This window comes from Cygnus atratus, chromosome 10 (genome assembly GCF_013377495.2).
Source record: "Cygnus atratus isolate AKBS03 ecotype Queensland, Australia chromosome 10, CAtr_DNAZoo_HiC_assembly, whole genome shotgun sequence".
NCBI classification, from domain to species: Eukaryota; Metazoa; Chordata; class Aves; order Anseriformes; family Anatidae; genus Cygnus; species Cygnus atratus.
In genome coordinates, this window is record NC_066371.1 from 19980350 (window position 1) to 20001927 (window position 21578).

At 40.1% G+C, this 21578-nt stretch overlaps 1 protein-coding gene across 12 annotated transcripts in view; it reads right to left on the reverse strand.

Annotated features, from left to right (window-relative positions):
• The window catches only part of WNK2 (WNK lysine deficient protein kinase 2), a 120053-nt gene that overhangs the window by 39307 nt on the left and 59168 nt on the right, over positions 1-21578 (reverse strand). For 7 of the 12 annotated variants that reach the window (XM_035558205.2, XM_050712745.1, XM_050712744.1 and 4 more), the window contains exons 8-18: positions 20979-21267; positions 17658-17854; positions 14832-14984; positions 11284-11472; positions 9751-10290; positions 6903-7217; positions 3736-3785; positions 992-1157; positions 795-911; positions 465-632; positions 185-230 (exon numbers count right to left, since the gene is read on the reverse strand). In XM_035558205.2, the coding sequence (XP_035414098.1) occupies positions 185-230; positions 465-632; positions 795-911; positions 992-1157; positions 3736-3785; positions 6903-7217; positions 9751-10290; positions 11284-11472; positions 14832-14984; positions 17658-17854; positions 20979-21267 (2230 nt within the window). The remainder of the gene's footprint in view (positions 1-184; positions 231-464; positions 633-794; positions 912-991; positions 1158-3735; positions 3786-6902; positions 7218-9750; positions 10291-11283; positions 11473-14831; positions 14985-17657; positions 17855-20978; positions 21268-21578) is intronic. The other 5 variants (XM_035558207.2, XM_050712746.1, XM_050712740.1 and 2 more) reach the window with 4 other exon arrangements.

The following is a 21578-nucleotide window of genomic DNA, read 5'->3' on the forward strand; positions in this document are numbered from 1 at the left end:
AATCCAGCTCAGCCCTGTGATCTTCAAGGCTACTAACAGCAGAAACCACTGTTACACCCTCATTTCTAGATATATTACCAGCCACCAGTAGCCAGTGGATGTCTTCCTGAATTAGCAAACTTCTGCATAAGCTAATCACTGACTTAAAGCTAGAGATTAAGTTTGTATTCAAAGGTACTTTTACCATTCTGTTGATACACGGGTGTCTTCACCTGAGATTGCCGCTTCTCCTAGTAAAAAAAAAAAAAAAAAAAAAGGAACAAAAACAAAACAGAGGAACTAGCTGTCTTGGTATCAATAGAGCAGCATTATTCCAAGGAATATGTGTATTGTAAGCCTTAACTGAGTAGAAGAATTTTTCTTATAGCTAAGAAACCTTGTTTTAGCACGGGATATAAAACTAATTTACAGTAAGGGGATGTCAAGAAAAAGGAATCAAACTAGAAGTTTTTAACGTTTCTTACCTCATTCATTTCCAGTCTATCAGTATCCTGCTGGGGACTTGTTCCCTGATCAGAACTTCGTTCTCCTTCTGTATCTTCACTGAGCATATCTTCTGCTTTATCAATAATATCTTTCATTTGTTCAATAAATGTCTCTTTTTCACTCTGCAATATGAATTCATTCTCTACCTATAAGGTCACATCAAAATAAAGAGCAAAAGAATAACATTTTGGTTAATGTCTCATTTCACAGCTACCAGAAAGCTTGTAACAAGCCCACTTAAGAATAAATAGCCTGAAGCAACTTGTTATAGTAAAGAGACTGTGGGCAGCTGCACCATCAAGTCTTACCATGTATGTAGCAATTTCCTCTGGCGCATCACCATCCAAATCAAACTTAAAAGTCACCATTTTGTGATTGTGTGTTTCGAGCTGGCACTCCACCATCTTATCGCCTGTGTTACAAACCTGCAGACAAAGATTAACAATGATTATTTCTGGCACAACCAAACTAATCCTGAATTTATCCTCAGAGAGAGTGTACTTGCATTTAATATGGTCAGTTTAGGTCTGCTGGACTTCTCCTGGCGTGAACGAGCACGTGTAGATTTCTTATGTTTCTTTGAAGACTTTCCTTCTTGTTTTCCACTTCCTATTGCTCCTTCGAAGCTGTCACTCATTTCTTTACCTGAAGCAACATCTGGACTCATGTAGCTTTGCAAGAGAAAGGAAGAAACCCCCCAGGATGAAACTGCCATCACAGATGATGGAGTTATGCATAGGCAAAATAGAGGAAAAACAGAGACTACAAAAAAAAAAGTGAATGTCTGCACTTCTAGACCAAATTGAGCCAGCTATGGAGAGATACTCAGTAAGTGGACAGAGCTACTCCAAGTCAGGAATGTACTTTCGCTATCATACCTAACAAGAAGTGACCTATCAAGGTTGCTCTCAATACCATAGAGAAGTCCCATCACTCTTAATACATCACTACATCCCCTAATCCATTCTCTTTAGGGATTCTTGGGGTCCCTGTCCAAATTGCACACGTTCTTATTTTTCTAAGCTTCAGCTTTCTCAATTCCAGTTTGTTGAAACTCACAGCAGAAAGTCTGAACTTGGTCAAGTTGTTTGTCAGAGACAAAGGAAAAGAAAAAACTTGGTACAGCACCCCTCAAGGACAGTGTCTCCCATCTCCACAGTTCTCAAGAACTGAAAAGAAGGTACCGTGCCACAATATCCCAGATGACAAGTGTCCCAGCTAGTACCAGTCCATTATTTTTAGCAACCAAAACAGTAGCCGCTAACAACCTTATCGTAAAATAATGCATATTGGAAAATGTCAACATGCAACTTGTGAAGCTGCCAGAAATTTACAAAGATTCATAGAAAATGAGTCAGGAAGGAGTCTTGCAAGGTCATCTGGCCCATTTATTACCCTAAGGTATGATCAGCTCTGTCTATGCCAGTACTCACATACGCTTGTGTAAAATTGATCTTAAAAACCTCCCATGAGATTTCATAACCTTTCTGGACAATTTATTCCTGTATTTATTTATTTGTACAGGAATAAAAGAACTTAAGACTAACCCACAGATTCCTACTTAAATTTAAGGCCTTTACTTCCTGTTCTAACTGCAGAAGTTGCACTGAACTGCTTAGTACTACCCCCTTCATGGGTATCTTGTATGTGCAAGTCTTATGTCAGGAAAGAGAACACATTCTGCACGTAGGATATACCTTGGATCATATCTCTGCTGCAACTGCCAGCCTTTTTATTCGTGCACTGTTAACCTCCACTCTACAAAAAATACAGCCCAACTTCAACACTAAGTTCCACGTGTACGTGGAAAACAGAGACCTGTCTACAACTACGAGACGTGTTCTGACACAGGCTCCTCATGTTGCTGCAGTCGTGATAGTCAGCTTTTCACACACAGTGCTGGAACAGGCAAATTAGAAAATGACAAAAAATTTGACATACCTTCCTACAACACATCAGATAGCAAAGTGAACTCGTTTTGTCTAACTTATTTATAGTCAGAACTAACCTATAGTTAAGAAAAATTAGATTTCACTTTCTATGCAGTGTTTAAAAGCAGCAAATTCTTGAGGGGAAAAAAAGTTCAATTTTAGGGCTGTGGGGTTGCACGGTCTTGTGTCAGACTGACTTTTTTTTTGGTAGGGCAGATAGAAAATGGTAAGAGGTCTTCAAGTGCATAAATTTAACTCACCTTGTCTCTTTAGGAAAACAGAAAAAGGTCAATAAAATCCTAACCCAAAGCACAGAGCCCTGCAGCTTTGTAATCACTAAAGACAAACCTGGTGCTAGCTCCTGCAATTGGCAAAGGACTCAGCTGCTTACAGATACACGCTGTTCATATCTACCTTATCCATATCCTAGCACTGAAAACTCTGTTACTGCTGCCACAAAGCAGGAGTTGTGGTATGGGAGTAGCAGCATGACTGCCCCAGAAACAACAGCCACTGCCCCCATTCAGCTCTCTCTCCAGTCAAGCAGCCACAGCAGCAAGCCTTCCTCTCCTGGGCTCTTCCTCACTACATCTTCTAAACCTTGCTGCTTCCCCTTCTGCTTTTGAGTACAGGAATGGACAGTCAAGGGCTGGCAAAAATTGAGGTTTGCTTATGTTTCTGAGGAGTGCTGAGCTGGCTGTATGAGTTATTATTTACCATTACTTCTGCAATTAATCCATTACTAGGCTTAAGTTTGAACTTGTGCACTGCAAAGCCACAGAACGGGCTCTGGCTGCATGTTCCAACTCCTGTTATAATGATACATTTGTGAATGGCTAAATACACAGTTCTCACCAATACTCCATCCCCTGTAGCATAACTGGGGAAAGATCGTTACAGAAGGTGAGACAGGATTACCCATTCCAAAGAGGGAATAAGCTACAGACCTAACTAGTATAAAATATCTTTATATAGATTCAACAGCATCAGAATCAGTGATCATACCACTTCAGTTATTTTAACAAAAATAAATTACATGCTGAAGTGAAAGCTGTTGTACATACATCAAGGCTAGGATGCAATATCCAAATTAAAGCATGAGAAGTGTTGGAAGAACCAAACCAGACTGCATACAAAATAGTCGTGACTTTTTCCCTATGCTTGCACCCTTGCATCTTTCTTCCGCTCAGTGCCTGCTGCTCCTTCTCCTCTGACCCAAGCCAAAAAACAGGCATTTGACTCAGTCTTGTAAAGATAGAAGGGGAAAACAGCCTCCAGAAAGAAAATATTTCTTATGCCAAAAAGATTATAATGATACCTTTCACAGCTCTGTGACAGAGTTTGAAGTTTGTCCTGTATTGCCTGCTCCTAAAATGCAAGAAAAAGTTGTTTAAGTAAATGCATTATATTGCTGTATGAAATTTAAGTAAGCTTTATTGAGACATCAGTAATCCTAAAACATTCTGTTTAACCGCTTCTTGGAACTTGAAAATGCCCCATTTGACCCTCCCATCATTATGCCTGACCACAGCATCAATACCTGTGCACACTCTTAAGACAGAGCCACTAAAATGCCAGTTCCCTCCTGCTGTTTCTTAGGCAGAAGAAGCAGTGAAAGAAACAATGTTCCTTACCACAATGGAAAAACTTCAATGCAGGACAAATCCACATCAGCACCTACCTTTCTTTATTTTTTTTAATGGATGTAAATTATACGCTAATTTGCTTTATTGCTCTCTATAGTTTTCTGAAATATGCTAGGTATTTTCAGTGTGTCTGGCTTATTGTGAAAATTTCTGATGAACTTGCAAATAAAAGACAAAAATTCATTTTTTAAAAACATGGCCCTCATACCATGTCTCCTCTTGCTCTTTACATAATAGAAATTTTCCCTAAAAGCTTCCCTCTTCACTGGTTGCAATGCTAGCATAGGCATCAATAGCCTACAGAGCTGTTTTCATGGAATTTGTGATGATGCTGTTACTGGCCCTACTAGTACAATCTTACCACGTATGTAGGTAACATACACAGACACACACACCTTGGTTTGTATATAGCAGTATAGGTATATACACACACCAAATGTATTAATAAATATATATAATCATATATATACTTATGTAAATATACATTTATAGACATACATAGAAAATCCTTCTATAGACACACCGTCACAAAGAAGCCCCTGGACTGTCATCACCACATATTCATACCAGGGCAGTTTGTAGACCATAGTTAAAAGCTTAGAGGTTAACCAGTCCACACCCCTCGTTGCTTATAATGCCACATACTTGCCATGCCAAACTTGACCGCAGTTTCTATAAAGCTGCAAAATTAATGAACAGTGAGAACACAGACATAATGTATCTAGATTTTAGTAATGCACTTCATCAAGTGTCTTACAAAATCTCATTTGCCTGATCAATTCAAATTGGTTTGGATATGAGTACTGCCACACATTTAAACAAGAGACGGAGATAAAAGCATCATGGCAGAGCAGCAACAAAACGTGGTGTTTTGAATATTTACAGATATGAAACTCCTCTTACACCCAAGAAAACCTTAGCAATATATGTCATAAAATCAGCACGGGAAGCACTTGGATCAGGTTGACCTTTACACAGAAAGTTTGATGCCCATGCACTTCGCACAGAAGCCAGCTGCAATGATCAACGCTTACGGCTCATTACAGCTCCAGGATTCCAGTGTCTCCTGTAACAAAGGGCAACAGAGGCTGCACCTGCACTCTGCGGGGCTGGGTTCTAACTGGAGATTTTGCAGGTGTGAGAGAGAGAGAAGGGAGAGAAGAGGACCATATTGTCACTCAGAAATTCAGCTTCTCCTACTCGAGAAGCCTGTTCTACATTTCTCTAAAAAAAGACAACAAAAGTATGACATTGGATTGATTTCTTAAACTGTATGAGAGAGGGGACTTAATTTACAGGTGAAGTACAAGAATGAAGTTAGCAAAACAGCCGTTACATGTTCCTAGGTATATGATGAAATGACAAGTCAGACATGTGTCTCAGTGGGCACTGATTTCTCACGTAATGTGGGACAACGTGCATCCCCCATCTCACACTCCACTGTAGCAATTAAGTTTGTTCATATTTCCAGAAACACTATTGTTTCTGGATACTGTAACAGGATGGGCCCTGCATTGAAGGCTGTAGCTTTGACATCAGCATTGATTCTGACATGAGCTGTGCACAGAGAAAAAAGGAAGGCTGGAGAAAAACAACTCAAGTAAGGGATGTGTCTGACACAGCCATTCTTTACGTGGGGACTCCGAACATTAAGTACTACAGTCTAGTTCTACTATTTCTGCTACCTACATCTAACCTATAGGATAAAGGAATTCACCAGGAAATACCCTACACCACAGCACAAATAATTCCTGACAAGAACTAGACTGCCACTGGATAGAAGGACTGACAAAATGTGGAACTAGAATCTAGTTTCAGTGTTTGTACCATTCTTATTTAACATCTTCTGGAAGAGAAGTTAAGTGGTACCTCTAATGAAATTCATAGGGTGTGTTGTGTAGGAAAGGGATGCAACAAGTGTATGGATGTATAGGTTAAAAGAGGAGATTAATTCGAAAAGATGGAAAGGGTTACTTTGGGAGGAAAGATAATTCAGAACAGAGAACCACAAGAGGAAGCAGAAACATGAAAGCAGAATTGATGAGGGACATTTCCACTCAGAAGCAGAGAACAAATTCAACTTAATTACTAAAATCCGGTACAAATGCCAAAACCTTTATTTTGATTTGCTTATAGATATCTATTAAAGAATTGAAGAGAAGACATTCTGTCAAGACTGAGGTTTAAACAACTATGGGAGTGGAAAGAAAAGTCAAAACAGCAGACAGAAGACAAGCTTACAGTTCTATAAGGAAAAACAATAAAACCTATCTTGCTTATATGGCCATTGAGAATTGGCAATGCCTATGAGTACTTGAAGAAACAAAAAATCCCAGGGCTAGAGTAGCATTCAGGCAATACAGGAGGGTAAAACGCTGATGAAATGCAAACAAGGCTCAAATTGAAGAACATGAAGAGCTTTTACATAGTGAAGAATCAGATTATGAAATAGTTTCTTAAGGCAAATGGTGATTGGTTGCACAATGGCTTGAGACATTTACAACGAGACTGGACAAAACACAGATGGAACTTTATATAACAGTTTCTTACTGACCCACAGCACTTAAAGAAGGTAATTTCTGCATGTATTTGTGCTGGACTACTGACAAAGATGTGCTTTGTGGCTGATTGTCCTGCTGCCTGATTACTTCAAGGAGACATTTCACAAGTAGCAGAAGGTAAAACATGCCGTTTCCAGCTTCACTGGAAATAGCCAATTATTTGCCTACTCGGAGTTACTAGCATCTAGGAGAAGCAGCTCTATGTGGTGAGAGTGGATCATCTCCCTTGTGAAATAAGCCCATGCCCATAAGGAAGGTTAAGGGGGAGACAGCACTACCTCTTGCGATGTCTCTGTAACTGCCTGGACAGCTGAGCTGGGAGCTGGGAGCTGCTGACCCAGAGGCTGGGAAAGATCTGGCTGAAGCTGCAGGAGACCAGAAGGCTGAAGAGGCAGACAGTGATCTATGGGCACTGGTGGGCTAGCTGTAGCAAGGCTGCCATGGATCTGTGAAATACTTTCTGGAGCGACACGGGGCGGCAATAGTTCGGGCTGCAACTGCAAAGGCGGTGACATGACTAACGAAGGTTGCACTGGGAGTACCGGCACCTGGGCTCCAGTTTCCAAAGCATACTGAGTATGTCCAGTAATCTGCTGTAACACAATAGACACCTATTAAAACAAATCTCTACTTAGAGTGCTTGTGACTTATACGACAAAGTACTAAAGTCACTGCAGTTCATGGAAAAAGGATTACAATTCTGCATTGAGAATATATCTGTGTGGTTTCTGATTGGAAGGGCAACTAAAGAGTTTAGATTTACTTTAAAATGACCAAATAAGAATCAAAGGATTCTTCCTATATAGTTGTGACAGTGTGTATTCCACAAGCACTATTTTCTTTGTAGAAACAAAACCATGTTTTGCTAAGAAATTAAAATCTCAGATTATGAATTCCTTGTCCTGAATAGTTTGTTCTGTTTTCAGTGAGCATACCACACCATCCACACAGAGAAAAATATACTCTATCCATAACTTAGATTTTTTTTTTAATGTTGCATATGCACCATTAGCTAATATAAACACGATTAACTATTTTTAGACTGAATATATGCCAATGCCTTACAGAACACATTGTTTTCCATTTAGTTTAAACATTTCAGATACAACTTCTCTTGGCATACTAAACACTAAGGCCTCAATCCCGCAAGCACTTCCTTGTGTAACACACAGAGGAAGTTTCATTTATCTCAGTGGATTTCTTCAATGCATTAAAATAACTCGTGTGCGTAAGTGCTTTGTGGGAACTGGACCGATAGGATTAGATGCCAACTACCTCAGAGACTAGGTTGTTATTCTGCATAACAGTTCTTTGAGTTGTACACTTAAGAACAGAATATTCTCCTTTTAGGTACATTGTGTATTTTTCCAAGGGGACTGAGCTTGTAGGAAGAAGGAAAAGGGGAGAAAAGAAAATACAAAAAGGCAGCTTTTTAGTACTAGGTACAACTGCATGGTTTTTAATTGTTTTTGAAGTACCTGTCATCACCTAGAGATTTAAAATATTTGGACAATTAAAAAAATAAAAATCAAGACTCAGATGAGAACTAAGGCACACAATTTCATTACTGCATGCTCTGTGCAGATTCTGGATATGAACCAACATTACTATTCCAGGTTTTAAGTGGATAAATATAAAGATGCAGTGTGCCTTGCAACACAACGGTTACAAGACTACCTAAGTGGAGGTTGTTAGAGTAGTAACTGTGGTGTACAGCACAGAAGAATAGTGAAATGCTTTTTTCATCTTATGTAACTAAAATAATTCACAAAATGTTTCAATTTATAATTTACCTGGGCAAGACTGGACATAAAGGTGCTGGACATCAATTGCAGAAATAGCCCTGCATTGGAATGCCTTTATTTACAGAAATACCTTCCCATTAGGAACACTTTAAAAGATGAACAATCTATTTTTGAATAATCCTATGTGCTTGTCCATTTTGTTTGTATTAGCTATTTCATTAATCCTAAAAAATATAATGGAAGTCTTCTGTGTGTATTTGGTAAATAATGACTGTCAGCACTGTTTGCAAATATCAGTTCTTTGGGTTTGGTGTTTGCCACGCCTGGTTCAATTCTTTCTAAAGCCATTGGAAAAGCTATGACTAATTAGCTCAGTGGTAACAGTCTCAGGGTCTGCATTGCCTACACTTCCACAAACAATATTTCTGTACCAAATATATGGTTGAAGACAAATTTAAAAATGATGTACTACTTTGAAGATGCCATGATATGGCAGGTTGAAATGACATGTTATGAATTTTAATCGGTATGTTACAGCAAAGTGATGTAGTAGAACAGAGATTTTCAAGAACGCTATTATTAACAGTATTAGTGCTCTCTCCTGCTTGGGTCAGACTGCATTTCATGTTGTCATATCACAGATGTGGCAATACAAGTGTTTACAGACTCTGTCAACAGGTCCTGAATCAGTTCTCTTGTAAACAGTGCTAATGTTGGAAGCTTCATTTTACACTTCATTTCTTTTAAGGGGGAAAAAGGGTCTGCAGCTAGTGTTCGTTCTTGTCTGATAGACCGCTGCCATGCAGATTTCTGAAGTTATCATCAGATGGTCATTTCCCTTGGCTTTACAAAGCACGTTGTTCTAAAGTAGGTATACATCAAAACATTTCTATCATTTCACTCGCTTCTGCCAGCTCATCCATATTTTGCCATCTGTATATGAAGTCTACGCGCTGAGTGTACTGGCAGCAAAACCTCAGCATCAGCAGTGCTGGGTAGCTGCTGTCATGGCTTAGTCACCTCTCCTGTTCTCAGGAGAATGACAGCTCATGCTTCCTTGCCACTCCTTTCTAGCTCAGATGGGAGAAAGAAGAGGGAATTCAGAAAGTGCACATCTCTGCCTGCTTTTCAAAGCCCATTAGATCACTCCTTATATCCACAATATTCACCTGTCTCTGGTTTAAGACCTCAGTGCTCCACCTGAGTCCAGCTCTAGCTGAACTGCAGTCAGAATCAAGGACAAGGAGTTAACAGAACATCTTAAGGGCAAGAAACAAATCTCCCAATTGCACGTTTACAATGGAATGAGCCCCAGGAATGCCTGCGTTCAGTAACCACCCTAGGGTCTAGCAGCGACACAGCCCAACGGCGAACGGATTACCTGGTTACCAGCCCCAGCCGCGGGCAACGTCTGTTCTGAAGGATGAATTATGCTTGGCTGAAGTGACTGAGGAGGTGGAGGTTGCTGCGGCTGGGAAACTGCTTGCGTGCTCTGCGTGTGATGGGGAGAGGGCGCTTCGCTCTGAATTATCTGCTGGAAGGTGGTCTGGTACATCTGCTGCTGGGAGAGCTGGGACACTGCGTGATGTGGCGGCAACGCTGACACTCCCGGCGGAGCCACAGCAAGCAATGGTATTGTAGCAGCTGACATATTTGGCACTATTGTTTGGCAGGGCAAGACCAGAGAAGCCACAGTTGTATGAGGAAGATTCACTGCCTGCATGGGGAGGGCTGGGGAGTTTGGTGCCATAGGCAGAGTGGGGTTCATGGGGAGGCTCGGTAAAATCACAGCTGGAGCAAAATATTGAGAAGGAGCAGGTATGGGGGGCACGTTTGCAGCAGGTATATCAGAGAGGTTTGGAGGAAGGTTGTCAAGTCCTGCCAGAGGAGTAATTGCAGGAATGACAGGAAACTGAGGAATCTGAAAAAAATATAATATCACATAAATTGCAAGTGCTTTCATTGATGGTACAAAGTAGTTTCATTTGCCATACAAGTATGTAAAGATCACCTGTGCCATGATGATAATTATGTCTGTTTGTTAATCACTTCCATTTATTTCCTGATGTTTATAAACAGTAATAAAGCTTAATTGTTCTTTAATCATTAGAAAAAGAGCAAGAATTTCAGTTTGGGGGGGGACATTTTTATACCTTGGGAGCTTAAAACTATCTCTCAAGCCAGTTCGAAGCCTTCAAGCAACATCCTAACTTAAAAAGTTGCTTTTGTTTTAACAGAAATTAAAAGGAATCCGAGCAGACAAAATGCTACACTCTTTCATGCAAAATTCAATGTGACAATATAAAACTCTTGTCTTTAAAAAGGTTGGTTGCATCCCAGGCAGCACAGGAAATTCTGTAAAACGGTTTTTAAAAATTAAAACCTCCCAGTGACATAGCAGACCATGATAACTGCACTGTTATCATCGAAGCAGTTTGCTTCTTCCCTTTTGGGTAAGCTGCTTCACATCACAAAGGCTGTCACTAGCAAGCACAATAGCTCCAACGAACCGTTCCAGGCCACAGAAAGGGTCCATCCCTGCTACTGAACACGGAAGCAGGTCTGAGAGCTGGTAGAGGTTTAGGGAAAGTGGTGAAGTCAAGAGCTCAAACAAAAAACGGGCAACTTCTCATGCTCTAACGCCTGGGATGGGAAAAGAGTACACCACAGGGGAAGGTGCAAAAAAAAAAAAAAAAATAAACTAATGGGATTATCGAGGCATGACACAGGATTTTTCACAAAGTATATTTTTGATTCTCCAAACAAAAACAAATAGTAAGGAAAAGGTGTATTCTTATGGACTAAATGGGCATGCATTCAAAATAGCCATACAAAAACTGCAAATCATATTAATTAATAGCTGGAAAGCTTCACTCAAATAGATGTATTCATACGCAGTTTTCAAAGGTATTACCTGGGAAGGGGCAACGGGTGGAAGTTGTGGCACAGTTGAAATCTGAAGTGGTTTTAGTGGTGTACTGCTAGCTGCCACCTGAGAGGTCTGGGGTTGATACTGGGGCAATAGATGGGTTGCAGGCTGGATTGGACAGACTGGCTGACTGGCAAGCACCTGCTGCAGAGGAGTTTGCTGTGATATGGGTTGCTGCCAGGAAAGAAAAAAAAGAGAACAAAAATGGGTTATAGCACGTATATTATGAAAGAATCAGTTCATTGGACACAGCCACAGCTTTCTCTTTCTAGTTAATGCTGCACAGTCAGAACAGAACAGCCACTCAGAGTAAAACTGCTCTCTAGAAGAAAAGGGTGCTCCTAATTTAAAAGCTATACAAGAGCCAATGTTTACAACATGTTTAAATGCAAGATACATTACCTGAAAAGACAAGTTCTAGCTGTCTTGGAAAGGTTATTTGTAATGACTCAGTCGTTAAATCCCAAAGATCGTTCTAGTTGGCCCAGTAAAATCCCCACCTACTGACTTCAAAGATTCCCACTACACAGATTATACCCACCTAATCTTGGCATTTAAAAGCCAACTGTGTAATGCAGCAGGCATTGAAATATACAACATATTATCTGAGATGTGAATAAAACACAATAATTATAGTGGAGGACTTGTTAGTGTTAGCTCAGAGGTTGGACTCTGTGATCTTGAGGTCTTTTCCAACCTAGATGATTCTGTGATAGCAAAAGTTCTAGCTGGATCCCAGTTATTTGTGAAGTGCGGAAGTAACAGTGGGCCAACCAAAGCGGCAGCTTTACCATTTCATGGGACCAGTGTTCCACTGGCCAGCCAAATTCTATACAGTAGAACAGAAATAAAAAGCTGCATTAAAGCTGAAAACAACCAGTAAGTTTCATATTTTCCATGGTACTGATATCTCCCTCTTCAGCACAATTAATTAATGCTGAAAGTAGTTTAAAAAAAAAACCTTCTGTTTCAGAAGCATGGCACTGAGGCACCAAGCTGGCTCTGGCCTGACCTACTTGGGACCACAGGATTAATTGATTAGCCCAGGCTCTGCAGCACATAAAATCTCATACCATGCCTGATATTCAAAAGGTGACTTTCAAACGAATAGCCAAGCAGCACAATCTTTCATCTTTGCCACTTCCACCATAAACCAGTATTATAAAATTTTGCTATATGCTTTTTCAGTGGTGAGATTATTCAACCAGAATTTTTAGGTATATTAATGCAATAAAACTGTATGATGTGCATCAAGGAAGCCAGCTGCCACCCCCCCTTAAACTGCTAAAATTCCACCACAGTTGGTTAAGTTTCCAATACAAGGCTAAGTGAACCAAGGAACATTTGGCTACTGGTGCCTACTGTTTGGGGCTGAATGCATTGAATGCCACAAGCAGTGTAAGACACGCTAGAAGGCACTGTACAGGTGTTGAATAACTGCACAACATCAGTTCATCTCCCGCAGCATTTACTAGTCTCAGCTGAGCATTCATCTTGCCACATTAAAGAAAAACCAAAGAACTGTCTCTGCGTTGCAGTTCCTGCCATTCCAGGTTTGGGACAGCAGGGGCATTTAGCCAGGTGAAATCCCAAACTCCAGGGAGCGGCGGTGCAGGTGCAAGCACATGGCATGGCCAGAGCCGGCCTGACACTGGCGATGAGCAAGGAGGAGACAGCTGAGATAGAGCCCAGCTGAGGCACTGAGCCTTGGTGGGGAGCACAAGGAGCTCCCACAGCATGGGCTCTGCTCCTCGGGCTGCTCAGCTCTGCAGCAGGGACCCTCCTTCCAGGAGCAGAACAGCGCCTGCGCATGGTGCCGCGCTTGGGCTGATAAACCTGGCCAGCACACAAAGCCAGCTCAGGTATCTCAGTATCTGTGCTGGGTTAATCTGCAGCTCAGACAGGCGGCCAACAGATAACTAGGAATTGGGCACGCTGACACCGGCTGTTCAACCTACCTTCTGCGCGAGAGGACACTGTTAAAAGCAGATAAACTGCCTGAATGGAGCTAAGGTAGCTAACTAAGGCCTCCATTTTCAATTCAACTTATATTTCACAAAAGGCTTGTGAAGTGGATCAAGCACAGGGAGTGAAAAAAATCCAAATGAACTGCACTAATTTTGCCTCATTATAGCCTTAACGTTATAAGTGAAAAGACACACAAATTGAAAAGAAAAAAAGTTGAGATGCAATATTGATCCCATATGTCTGAGTCAGTGTATATTCATAAAAGATCAATATATTTCATTCTTTTAAACAGACAAGTTTTATCACCCTGATTTCTCATTCTTTTGCTGACATGCCCTACCATCTGTTTACCAAAAGATCGCAGTTTTCTACTGCTCATAGCGTCATGCACGAAGACACATTATCTAGTGCTCTACTGGATTTGGCCTTAAGGAATATGTTCTGTGCTAACTGCAAAACCAGTTACCATTCCTATAACTTATCATTGTCTTCAAAGTAGGTCTTCCTAAAGGCAACCAACTAAGAGTGACACAAACATTTAGGAATTCCTACATAAACGCCAAAACCAACAAGTGTTACACTGTCACTGTAAAGCTCCAGAGGCCACTACAGAGATCTCCGCAATGGGAGAGGTCCTAAATTTGCTTGAGAAAGAACAAAACTTTTGGCTGAAAGAACCATATCATCCCTGGCCGTTAGAATAAAAAGAAAAAAAAATCTAATACATCATAAAATTTCACATAAGTGTGTGTTTTTCAAAGAGACCAAATTACATTGTTCCTATACTGATGCTTTCAGAAGAGTAGGGCATATTAAAAAAAGAATAACATGTAACACCGCTGGAAAGGTATGAAGAGATATGTTATGTGTCAGACACAAAGTACACAGGCATTTCTCAGCCTTGTCTACAGTTTCTACCCAAGGAAGCCAATGTTTTGGTAGGATCACAAAAATGAGCCACAAATTAACACATTATATAGGTCTGTGGCTACACTTCTTTCAAGCTGATACCACCTGTGTACGAGAAAGCAATTGTAGCCTTCGCAGCTGTCCCAGCTTGAAAGAGGTGTTCTGTAAACACTATAGCAACAGAACTTGTTGGGGAATTTGATAATCCAAAATGCGCAGAATTACTATTTGGAGACAGCTCAGAGGGAGACAGATTCCTCTTTTTGAAGATACAGGGGTCTGCTGGATGTTTATAATGAGCTACATTTAACATGCATGCACAAATCCAAAGGCAGCATCACTGAGTGTTTGAAGACAACTGACACCAGCACCAGGCTTGCTTTATGACCTTTTAAAAATACTTTGAGCTGGAGGTGCCAAATGATAAAGTGAAATTAATACAAATCCTATTTCAAGGTATCATACACTGATTGTGCTCAAACCCATTACTCTTCTGTCCCTTAAACCCAAAGCCCATCCCTGATCCTACCTGAGGCTCTAAAGTGATGGTTTCATAGTTTCAGGTAACTCAAACTTATCATAGGTGTCAGCTTGAGCAGAGCGTGGCTAAGGACTGGGGTGAGAAAGGCGCTGTGGGGCAGCAGTCAGCCTCTCACCTGCTGGCTGGCAAGCACCGGCTGCGACTGCCCCAGCTGCAAGGAAGCGACAGTGGTCGGCTGCACCACAGGGAACGTCATCGCTGGCTCCTGGTAGTGCTGGGGTCGCTGGGGCACGACCGCAGGTGGAGCCTGAACCACAGGCAGGGCAGGCTGCAAGCAAGGCAAGCACAGCGTTAGGTAAAAGAATAGCCCTCACGCTAAAAGTCTGCAACTGTTAGGGATACACACTCCGGCAATAGTCTACTCAAAACTTGGTTCAAAACAGAGGAAAAAGACATAATGTGAAGGTGTTATGCAAGGAACAGAAAATTTGTTAATCTAAAAACATGGAAAAAAGCTGTCATTCCAAAGGCCAATGAAACAACCACACTGCATTGCATTTCTTTCTGGAAGCAAGCATGCAAGCTAGTAAAACCACTGACAGCACATACACGGTGATGGAGAACATAACAACAACAAGCCACTAAGTAGGTACAACAATATCTTCACAAAGACTTTTGTAATTTCATAAAGAATCTTGATCTTCGAAATAAAGAGGTAATTTACTTGAAATTAAGGCCAAGAAAATGAATAGAGAAGTGAAAAAAATAAAACAACCAGTGGAAGTAAAAACAACAACAAAAAAGAAATGCAGATAAGGCTTGTAACAACAGTAGTTCTCTAAAACTTCAACTCCAAGTAGGTAAATATGTTGAAAATAAACAGTATGTCAGACTGATATTTAAAAGCCTAAAACAAAAAAACAACTACAGCTCCAGCTATGTGCCGATATGTTATCTTGGTAAATAACCTCCCAGAAAAATACACTGATACTTATTCTTTTTTGGAAAACAGAAGATTTTGAGTCAGACTTGAAATTCCCAAGAAACACAGAAGACAAACTCTGGAACATTTTATCTATGATACTGCAGAAAGCAAAAAAAAATATGGAAAACTCACCAAAAACCAAAGAGCTATTTTGCTCATGAATAAAGTTATTATCTTTTCAAAACCTTCATCAAGAAAAAGTAATGCATTTAGGTTCAAATCAGAGATATATCAATGGAAACAATGAGTCTGCTCTAAAACAGCATTCTGCACAGCTCAATTTAATAAAAAATATTTTAAGATGTGCCTTTTGAGTGCTACATTAAGTTAGTGCTTCATGCAAACAAGAAATGAGGAAGAATGCATCCCTGCAGAAGTATGCACAGAGGAATGGCGGTTTCCACAGTGGAGGGAGCTGGCTACAGGTTTTTCCTTCAGGTAAATGGAGTCATGTTTCAGTGCATTCACAAAATACAGTTCACAATTTCTTGCAGGCATTTTGGAAAATATAAGGTAAAATCAGGGAAAGTGAAGCACTTCCAAAATACGTTGGGTAAATCTGGATCAAGCAGGAAAACCATTGGTCCTGGATTTCATTTTTCTTCTGTTAAATCAAATAGCACGAAACAAAAAGTTAACCTACCACATCATTACTGTCATTTTTACTAGGCAGGCTTCTTCCACTGCTCTGGGTAGCTGCAATCACCCAATTGTTCTCTGCCAGTGGTGTTTTGCCAGAGCAAACTTCACAACAGGGCTGGAACAGTCCAGGCATGTTGACTTCTCCACAATCAGAGGATTCACAAGGCAGAGTGCTTTCTGCAACTCTTGCAGATCTCATGGGAGAACTGGTCTTCTGGCTAATTATGTACTGTAAAGATGCATGTAACAAAGGCAGGTCTAAACTCCTGCCACATGGCCTGCTTATTTGGGGAAGAGGTTGTGACACTGAGTTGTCTGGAAGTTGGCTGCACAGGGAGTGAGCACATTCAGCAGGCATCAGAACTTTTGACATGTTTTGGTCTTTGCCAGGCTGAAATAAGTAAGCTAGGCATGCCTGACAAGACTGCTTAAGGAACCCTACCTCAGCAGGGTTTACTGAGAACCCCAATGCCGTTGGGGGTGATGTGCCTGCTTCCCCTTTTCTAGTCTGCAGGGCTGTGTTCCCCTCTCTGAATTCTTGGGAAAGGGACATCTCATCTGGAGTCAAACCCACAACCAAATCACTGTGGCGATGAGAAGCACACGGAGCATTGCCTGTCACGTGCAACAGGTGCAGGCTGCGACAGGAACATGGTGTTGCTGCAGTTTCTGAAGGACATACCACACTTACGGTGCGCCTCTCGCTGGAATCACCTCAAGATTTATGTTCACTCACATGTGTTTGTTCTTGCACCAGTAGTTCCGTTAGCTGCTTTTGGTCAAGGTCATAACAGTATGAAAGTGGGAACAAGTGTGAATATCTGACTGGGCTTCCAGTCCTTGATTTTGGAGCCTCAGTAATGGAAGTACTTTGCTGTCTCTGTGCAATATTAAATCCAAACCCAGAGCCACAATGGCAGTGAATGGATGTTTGATCCTTGTCACAATGGGGAGAAACTCATACCCAAGAAGCTCTTGAACAAGTGAAAAAACAACGTGTGGTTATACTGACAGTAAACAAAACCAAACAAAACAGTTCTCAAATCTAGGCATGACTTTAAAACTAGTATTTCCAAAGCTGTTACTGTAACTCAGTGAAAACAGGTTGATGAGAAGCTCTTTAACTGAAAAAAAAAATGACAGCTGCCAGTGAAGCATGTCTTAAGAATGGCGAAATGAACTACAAGTACATGATCTACTTAATGCATGGTTTAGACAAATAAAAACACAAACTAAGCAAGTCACCATTGGTAGAAACAAGTGAGGACTATATAAAGCAAGCCCTGGAATTCATTCCTACTGACAGCAGTGTATAAATTGAGTCCTTAAATATAATCTAGGCTACAGAACAGTTTTGAAAAGCTTTAGACTTACCCCTGAGGGCTGCTGGTAGTGCCCCAGCTGCTGAAGGCTATGGGGCAAGGCCTGGCTCTCACTTAGCGGTGGGCTATACACCCGTTGAATAGCAGGAGGTACTGAATCGGGCAGAGATGAGTAGATGACGCTTTGCTGGCTGCTCTGGGAATCTGAATAAACAGTGGACCCCTGACCACTGTCAAATGTGCTGTCAGCTGAAAGAAGAATAGTTTTTGTATTATAGGCTCAGCAACTCCAAGTGTTCACATAATGATTTCAGAGCAAGGTCAACATTGGTTTATATAATTTACACTTAACTAACCTAGCCCTTTCCATTATATAAATAAATTATACAACACAAATGTTATTTTCTACAAAAGGCACACGCTGCTCCTTCTAAGCCAAAAATCAAGAGTAATTCCCATGGATTTCTGTCTACAACAATATTTTAGGCACATCAATATTTCCTTTAAAGGGCACAAGGTTGACATTAAGAATTGCAGATGTTTATGGATTTTGTACAATGAAAAGATAAGAAACCCCAATTGTAATGTTCATAGCAGGTCATGGAGTCCTGGAGTTAGTTCTTCTAGGGACGCACTAATTTTAATGTCTTTGTGAATTAGTAGTATTGAAAAAATCACAAAATTCTTCAAACTATATGTTTTGTATTAGTTCAAATAATAACCAACTTGAGCAATACCTCAAGATGATGAATGGATAGTAAAATAATTCAGTTGGATTAGGGGAAAACATACAATAAAGAAATCACAGAAAAATGTATTATGGATTTTTTGATTGATGTGTGTGACACAAAGTAAAGCAGCATCATTTAAGCAAGTCTGCAAAAAGAGGCCCTGCATCACAAAGCAGCAGGGTTAGGGCTGCACTGGCTATAAACAGACTAAGCAGCGGTACAAGAACAGATCCTACAGGAATTACAAATGAAATGCATCCTAATTTTGTTATTTGTAAGTGGAAAGCTTTAAGCTACCTGTATTTAAATCAAAATCACGTAATGAAATAAAACAGCTACCTCAGTCCAGCTTTGTGGCAATTGAAGAGGACAATTCAGAGCTCTGTCAGCGTTTCTCATGCTAAGCCCAACTAATCTGCAGAATTGCATAACTGTGGTATCGGGCAAGTGTAGTATCTTTTATTGAACAAAAATAAATCTTATAACTGTGCAACTGAGTATTACTATTTTTAAGATGTCTTTTCATGGCTTTTGATGCCATATCTATCCAGTTTCTCTTGTTTCTTTCCCACTGCTTTTTCATTTGAGAAATGGCAAGAGACAACCAAGACTGTAGCTATAAGTAACCAAAAGGCAAATGGATTGTAACAGAAATTTAAAACCCAAACTAAAAGAGAACTGTTACCAAAAAGTTTACATCCTTTTTTTCCCCCGACACTTTGCATCTTCTATTTTTCCATATTCTGAGTAGGTTTTTACTTATTTAGATTTTAAATAACAAATAGCTTTAATAGCATCAGTGATAAAATTTCTTCTCTGTATTCATAAACTCATTTCCCTACTATTTTTTGCAAAATTAAACTCACCCCTCTATTTAGCTCGTTTACAAAAGAGTCAGCATGGCCCTACTATAAGAAGGCAGGGATTTCTGCACCATACACACTTTCGTTTTATTACAAACAATTATTCAGGACCTCAAAGGAACAAAACAGAGCATGAAAGAAAATGTTGAAAGACTTCCGATAGCAAATTGTCAAATAATATCAAATATTGGTTAAGAGTTGAGGAGCAGGAAATAAACCAGGGGTGTCCTATTTTGCATCAAATTCTGCCAACTCGTGACCAACAGAACCATGGGAAGCTTGAGCAGTATCATTGTACCATTGGAAACAAAGAATTATAATTAGTGTTTCTCAAAGAAATTACCATAAAATAAATACATGACCTAAGAAAATGAAATGACAACAATTTAGCTTCAAAAAAAAAAAAAGCTTTGTAAAAACTGCAACATTCTTAGATTTATGCAAATATGGCATTTCTCCCATCTTTTGAAGGTTTGTTTTCTTGTAGAGGTGTGCTTGGTTATTTTAGTATTCAGAGCAGACCTCTGTATAGCAATTTATACAATACCTGAATTAAAGTAGCAGCTGTCTCTTTGCTAAAGATAATGTGCCTTTAATTTAAATACACTTGCATAAAATTCCAGAACAGTAGAACAAAAATATCGTGATAATAGCTTAGTAGCAGAATAAGTACATCAGATTTTATCAGAAAAACTGGCTAGAAAAAAACCTTACAAAATTTCAAACCTTCCAAGCTAAAATTATCCAGCAACACTGCCTTCAAGATGTTTAAAACTACAAATACATTAAGATTTTAATAGCAGAGCTTGACTTGCTAAAAAAGGGGACAGACACGGGGTCAAGTTTTTTTAGCTAGCTAAAACCACTACTTCCTCATGCCTTGCTGTTTGCTGGAGATAAGTCCGATGCTCAGAAGTAAAATGAAGAAATAACAAGCTCTGCAAGCAAGGCAAGGTAGTTCTTTTCCAGAGATAGACCACAATCAGTGTTTGAATTTAAAACAGGAGATGGAAATCCACTTGTCTTGAAATAGCCCAGTGATTATTAGTCATTATTCGTGAATCAACCACCATCTGAATGTAACGAGTTGGCAGATCACTGGCTTGTGGCCATCAGGGCCTGGAGGAATGGAAGCAACTACCTACTCTGGCTCCCACTGCCCCCCAGTGCAGATCCAACTACTTCCTTGCTTCAGATTCATGAGCTCAAAATGAAATAAATGGCCTGGAGGAACAGAGAAAGCACTTACATCATGACTTAAGAACCCACAAAATAATTGTCAGCCCACAAGGTTTGGTGTTTCCAAGAAGTATGACCAAACCATAGTCGTTTCTCACCAAAAAAAAAAAAAAAAAAAAAAAAAAAAAGGAAATCTTGAGTTATACCATATACCATTCAGAGGTAGCTTTTTTTTCTGCTGTATATCTTTGCACAGCTTCACAAAAACATCACACAAACTATCAAGAGTAACTTGCAAAATGCAAGAAATTGCAGGAATTTTTTTTTTCATGTCAGCAGTAGGTATCCTTGCTGTTCTATTTACAAATATATTAGTATACATTTGTTTTTTGCATTTATTTCTACTGAAGGAGGAGCTCTCTCTATACAATGTTTTTTCTTGAAACTTTTTTTTCCTTTCAAAAAAGTTCAAGGCACTTGTGGTGTCTGAGCTAATGTGCAAAAACACGCCTAATGTCTCACTGCTGAGCTCATGTTACTCTTGATTTTTACTGTAGGACATTCATCATCCTGCGCACACAAAGCTAACGTGAGACTTACATGCAACAGACGTGACGCTGGTGGGCAGGTTTTGCTGAAAGGGGTGCTGGTCTGCCTCGGGCTCCTCCGACTCGGACAGGATATGGTGACCGGTGTGAGAAAGGTATGTGACTTGAACCTGTTGTGCATGTGGGGTCTTCAGCTTCTCCAAGCATTCAGAATCTCGACGTTCCTCTGACTGTATTCTAGGCCAAATTCTCTCTCTTCTCCATAGTATTAATGCTACTCTGTCACGTATCGACTTTGCAACTATCTTGAGATCGTTTTCATGGAAAAATCCAGAGTCAATCTACAGAGGAGGAACAAACTTAGCAAGATCATGTGCACATAGAGGTGCACACATACAAGTACACACAGGTATTACTGGAATCTCTTTCTAACAGAAAATATCACTTTGAAAAAAACACGTTACAATTTCACTCCTCACGAACAGAAATTCAAGAGCTCGATGGTTTTATGAATTAAACTTCTGTCCCTAGTGCATTTTAAAACAACAATATATAATTTCTAAGACCTGAATATAGATCTGTTTAATTGACCAGTTAATATACAATGATGAGAACAAGCTTAACACAGATGGGTGTTTTTTTTTTTTCTTTT